The sequence below is a fragment of the Physeter macrocephalus genome, chromosome 21 (genome assembly GCF_002837175.3).
Source record: "Physeter macrocephalus isolate SW-GA chromosome 21, ASM283717v5, whole genome shotgun sequence".
Taxonomy (NCBI): Eukaryota; Metazoa; Chordata; class Mammalia; order Artiodactyla; family Physeteridae; genus Physeter; species Physeter macrocephalus.
The window spans coordinates 48,748,879-48,754,920 of NC_041234.1; the positions used below are offsets into that span (position 1 = coordinate 48,748,879).

Consider the following 6,042-nt stretch of genomic DNA (forward strand, 5'->3'; position numbering starts at 1 on the left):
CCTCTTTGAGGTCCACGAAGCCCTTGCTCAGATGGGACTTACCAAGTTTAAGAGTTGTGTACACAAGGAGTGGAACTCCCCAACAGGATAAAGTTGAACGTGATTGAAGCTTTCTTCTGCCCTGTCCTATCCTGACAGAAACAATCTGAGGAGCTATAGGGGTAGAGGCTTGGCTGGGATAAGGGACATTCAGAGGGGCTTGGGGTGGGGGGGCTACTGAAACTGGACAGGTGCACTACACACAGAAACACAAGACACAAAGACAGCCAGATCTGGAGGGGAGAGACTGAAGTGGTCCAACAACTGGCACGCTGACAGCCGGAGTCTGACATGCCCCAGCAGAAAGGAACAGCATTGACCTTTGGGAAAGTGACAGGATGGGGGCAAAGTGCCCCTCCCCCCCACACACACCTCCTGGTTGCTGCTTGAGTGGTGCTGGTGCTGAGGAGAGGTGAGGGATGCCAAGTGAGGTGGAGGTGGGTCTTGGTGGAGTGCGACTGGGGACTCCTGCAGGCAGTGCCTCAGTTTCTCCCTTTGTTGCAAGGTCTCAAGCTTTGCAGGTAAAGTTTGGACTAGCTGCCCCGGAAGATCACCTGACTGTGACTTGAGGGGTGTGAGAGAGAGAGGGTGGGGAGAGAGCTTGAGGAGAGCGTGCTTGAGCCTGAGAGGAATTGGGCCATGCCCCAGGACTTGAGCCATCTCTGGCACAAAAGGAGTTAATGGCAGGGACCGCGCCCCCCCGTGTCCGGGCACGCGCAGCGCGCCCCCTCGGTGCGCGGGCACAGCAGCCAGGCTGCCGGAGAGCAGATCTCGGGGATTCGGGTGCGGAGCCCTTGGCCTGGAGGCGATATGGGTGGTCCGTGGCCCGGTTCAGTCGCTCGCAACAGCCCGGGGAACAGGTGAGGCCGCCTGCCCCGGTCTCTCATCCTCTAGCTGCCCATACCTTGCCCCGATCCCATCCCCACCCCCAATCCTGGGGTGCTCCACTTCCCAGCCACTGCTCCCCATCCATCTCAACCCCACGTTCTCCATCAGCACCCCTGACCCCCCAATCCTCCCCCGCTTTTCTCCTCCACCTCCTCCCTGAACCCCGCACCCTTATCATCCTCCCGTCCGTGGTCCCTCTATTTCCACAGCCCGGCCCGCATGCTCATCAAAATACCCCTCCTGAAGGCCCCCAGCCCCATTCCTGTATAGTAGATTGCCAGTCCCCCCTCCCCCGCAGTGCAGCCCCATCTCTCTTCCATCATAGCATCTCACAGCCAGGCTCCCTCCCCCACTCTCTGCAGCCCCCCCCAATGGAGGCCTTTATCCTATCCTCCCCCATTCCAATGCAGCTTCGTCCCCCAATACCATTTGGAACCCGCATAGCCCCCAATACTGCAGTTCTTGACACCAGTCCATTCCTGCACAATGCCCCTAGCCCAATACTGCTCCAGCCCAGAAAGTACCCCCAGATGCCATTCTAATCCCCGGCATTGCCGCCTCCCCTTGTCTTCTCCCAAATTGCAAGTTGGACCAGGATGGAGATCTTGGCCTTGAAGACTCACAGTGGGTCCTAGGGTACAGAGGGCGTTTGGGGGTCGGTCGATTTGTCTAGGTGTTCACGGGGGGAGGGGCTGCAGGAAATTGACTCAAAGGAGAATGGCATTTGGTGCTGAAGGGTTACTGGAGAGGGAGGCATCCCGAAAGGGTTAATGGAATTTGCGGGGAGGGGCGGCACCGAGGGGGTTAATGGTGTGTGTGTGGGGGGGGGTTGCTGGCGGGGAAGCCGTGTGAATGAGCGGTCTGTGCCCCGGAGTTGCCATGGAGACGGTGAATGGGGGGATTGTGTGAACTCAGCTGCGGACTATCCCCCCCATACACACACACACACACACACACACACACACACACACACACACTCCCTCCTGCCCCACCTCCCTACTCCTACCCCTTCCTTCCCGTCCCCTCCTCCCCTCCACCCGGGTGCATTCTGGGCAGCGTCTGGGATCTAACCACCCATACTTTGCTCCCCTTTTCCTCTGAGCCCCCACCCCTTTAGTCGCTTTGCCTGCCCTCCCTCCTCCTCCTCCTTTTCCTCTTTCCCTCCCTCTCCCTCTCTCTCTCTCTCTCTCTCTCTCTCTCTCTCACACACACACACACACACACACACACACACACATACACACACGACACACACACATTCTCATTCCCCTCTCTCGGTGGCCCATTGCCGGGCGTTCCCAATCTCCCTCCCCCCACCCCTTCAGCCAGTTCTTAAAGGAGCAGGCCCACAATCTTGGAAGGCGGGAGAAATAGGGGGAAACTAAATTGTGTGTGTGTGTGTGTGTCCATGCGGAAGTGTCTGTGTGTGCCTGTGTATATGTGTTGACTGTACAACTGTTTTGTCAGAAGGCCTGTGTGCCTCGAGTGTGTTGCTGTTTCTGTTTCTGTCTCCACCTATGTGTCACCATTATGCTGCATGTGTCTCTGGATATTTACCTATGCGATGTGTGTGTGATTATGTTTCAGTAAGTCTCTGCGTGTGTCTCTGAATGTATCTCTCTGTGAGTCTCTGGCTCTGTGAAGCTCTCTGTCTCAGAATGTGAGACTATATGAGGCGATCTCTGTGGGTTTGGAATGTATGTCTCTGTGAGTGAACATCATGGTGTCTGTGGTCCCGGCTTGCTCTCTCACTCCCTCTTTGAGTGTTTGTGAGTTTATTTCTATGAGTCTCTGACTGTGTGTCCCCCGCACTCTGCTGTTTATTTTACACTGGCTGAGCATCAACAATGCCTAGGGTGCTAGGCAGAATGCTTTCTGCCTCAGTCTCTGGCACCCCATGTGAATTAGAGATAGCTGACAGAAAGGACCAAGGCTTAAGGATGTGGGAGCAGTGAGGGCTTTGAGAAATGTACAGGAGGGTCTGGGGACTCTGGTGAATGGCTGTCTTGCCCCCTGCCCTGCCAGAGGGAGACGGGGTCTCTCTGGGGGCCCCTTTGCCTATCTGCTATGTTCCCTTCTTCTGCCTTAGTCCCGGAGGAAGGTTCACAATCCTACCGTCTCCTGACGTTGAGGTCCCTGTGTGGGGTCATGGGTCTTGGGGGGCTAGGAGCTCAGTGTCCACGCAGTGTGCCCAGGAGCCTGAGCTCCATTTCCTGTTCTCCCATCGCCTGCTGCCACATGCTACTCTGGCTCCAGCTGACCTCGACGAGCTCCATTGGCTGAGGAGTTGAAGTCGGGGACTGGCAACTTGCAGTGGCAACAACTGTCAATCTGTCGACCCCCTTGTCTTTTCCAACCATGGCCCGGACACAGTGAATGGTTCTGACTGGCAGTGGAGATCGTCTGAGGGTCCCTGGAACCCCAGGCATGGGAAACCTCTCCTAACTGTAGGAGAGTAGCCCAAGCACAGCAGGGCCCCAAAGACCCACTCCATAGCCCTCCGCGACCATCTTGGATGACGCATACTTCCCTCTTTCCACAGGCCTGTCTGGCCCTGAGGGAGTCCCCTTTCTGAAGCTGTGGTGCTCAGAAGACCTGCTCTCTACGTTGCCGGGCACCTGTAGGTGTCCCTCGAGAGCTCAGTTTTGAGGTTCAAGTCAGTGTGGCCATGAAGGGGCTGCCTATTGGGCTGATGCTGTGACCCCGGAGTCTGCCTTTCCTGCCAGTCCCCCGGCCCGGAACATGTGGCTGCGGCTTGGCCTGCCCTCGCTGTCCCTGAGCCCCAAGCCCACAGTTGGCCGGAGCCTGTGCCTCACCCTGTGGTTCCTGAGCTTGGTGCTGAGGGCCAGTACTCAGGCCCCAGCACCCACAGTCAATACTCACTTTGGGAAGCTAAGGGGTGCCCGGGTACCATTGCCCAGTGAGATCCTGGGGCCTGTGGACCAATACCTTGGGGTGCCCTACGCAGCGCCCCCCATCGGCGAGAAACGTTTCCTGCCCCCTGAACCACCCCCATCCTGGTCGGGCATCCGGAACGCCACACACTTTCCCCCAGTGTGCCCCCAGAACATCCACACAGCTGTGCCCGAAGTCATGCTTCCTGTCTGGTTCACGGCCAACTTGGATATCGTCGCTACTTACATTCAGGAGCCCAACGAAGACTGCCTCTACCTGAACGTCTATGTGCCCACGGAGGATGGTGAGTGCGGCCAGGCACTGTGCCCTCCTTGCCTCCCACCTGCCCCGCTGTGTTTGTGGCTGGCATGTGGTGGTGTGCCCTGCTGCATGCATCTGTCTGTCTGTGAAAATGCTTCTAACCATCACTCTGCTTGGCCTCCCCCTTCCTCCTCCCTGTTCTTTCCTCTCCCAGCATTGTCTGAGCTCCCATGTGTGAGTGACACTGTTACCAGGAGGGGCCTGGCCAGGCCTGAGAGCTTTGACAGGTCTAGGGCCAGGTGCTGGATGGGGGTTCCCTGGGGGAGTATGGGTCACTGCTGGCAGCTGCCCGCGGGAGGATGCTGGCGCCACCGGGCCCCCCTGTTGCCATTCCACCTGCTCGGAGAGGTGGTAGGTGTGTGTGGCCAAGGGAGCTGGGTGTGTGTTGGGGGCAGGGGGCAAGGCTGGTGGGCAGTGCTTAGGTGCCTCCTCTTTCACTAGCTGATGCCTCCTCCCGCGGGGGTCACACTAAGGTAAGTGACAGAAGCAAGGAGATGGTGGGACAGGCTCTCTGCCACGTGCCGCCTGCAGAGCAGCTCTTGGGGCCTGGGGGGGTGCGGGTGCATGCCCCTGGGCAGAGGCCTCCTGTTATTTTTTAGTTTTTTATTCATTTTACAGTAAAGCGGATTTCCAAGGAATGCGCCCGAAAGCCCAACAAGAAAATTTGTAGGAAAGGAGGTAGGTAGCGAGCCGGCGGGGAGGGAGAGAGAGAGAGAGGGAGGGCTGCCTGCCCACCTGCCCTTGCCCCCGAGGACCCAGCCTTCCTTCAAGTAGCCCAGGCTCAGGGGGCGGTCGGTGAGCAAGCATAAGCTCCATCTTGTCCGAGGGCCCCGGCTGCTCTTCAGGGAGGCTCTGGTGGCCTAAGGCAGGTTCAGAGGAGAAACAGCAACCCCATTTCTTCCAACCTTCCCAGCCCCAAAGTCCACCCTAAAGTGTGTGCCAAAGACAGAGCCAGTGGTTCCCTCTGGGACACCTCAGGAGAAACTCTAAGCCGCCAAGATGGAGCCAGAGGCTCTGACCTTTGCCTGGTGAGGGAGCCACCAGCTCATCCTTCCGTGCTCTTTCCCGGGTTGAAAGTTGAGAGTCAACTCTCCAGCGGTGGAGCTTAGACCAAACTGTAGCCAGGTGTAGCAACCCTGCCCCCCCGCCCCCCGCCCACGACCTCTGGCCAGGGCCTAGGTGAGTGACCCGGGCTAGCCTGGTGGCAGACCTTGGGGGTCTCCAGGAACTGTGCACTCTGAAGGAGGCATGAGATCCCAAATTGCAAATTGACCCTCTTTCCGGGAGGAATTTGTCGCCCTCCACCCATGTAATAATTCTTCCTGTTCAAATACCACTTTATGTTTTCTGCAAAGCACTTGCATACTTACATCAGAAAATCCCCCCCACAATTCTGTGGGAGCTTATGAGGCAGGAATTGGTACCCCAATTTTACAGATGAGGAAACAGGCCCAGGGGAGTGACTTGCTGCTGCTCAAGGCTCCGTCGCTGGTCTGTGGCAGGGCCTGGACCAAAACCCGGGTCTCTGGACCCTCAGGGCCGTGTTCTTTCCACTGTAGCATGTGAGGCAACTCCCATCTGGTCATTCCCACCTCCCCTACTCTGAAACCAATGGTGAAATGTGGATGGGTTGCACCGAATTGGAAACAGTAAGACTAAGGAACAAGTGGAAAAGCACAGCCTGGTCCCTACAACCCTTTGACAAGCTCGGAGTTTGTTTTCCTTTGAAATCATAGGGCGGGGTTCCCCCAAGTGGGGTCGTCAGGATTCCTGGGGCTGAGTGGCCCCTACTAAGTAAGAATCTCTGCCGGGCGATCTGCCTGTTGTGCTTTTTTTTTTTTTTTTTTGCGGTACGCGGGCCTCCCTCTCTTGCGGCCTCTCCCGTTGCGGGGCACAGGC

The 6,042-nt window shown here is 57.5% G+C and overlaps 1 protein-coding gene across 1 annotated transcript in view; it reads left to right on the forward strand.

Moving 5' to 3' along the window:
• Window positions 1-804: 804 nt before the first annotated feature.
• Window positions 805-6,042, forward strand: part of NLGN3 (neuroligin 3) — a 22,217-nt gene continuing 16,979 nt past the window's right edge. Inside the window, exons 1-2 of the mRNA XM_007114449.2 lie at window positions 805-899; window positions 3,470-4,126. Coding sequence (XP_007114511.1) covers window positions 3,670-4,126 — 457 coding nt within the window. The 5' untranslated portion in view covers window positions 805-899; window positions 3,470-3,669. The remainder of the gene's footprint in view (window positions 900-3,469; window positions 4,127-6,042) is intronic.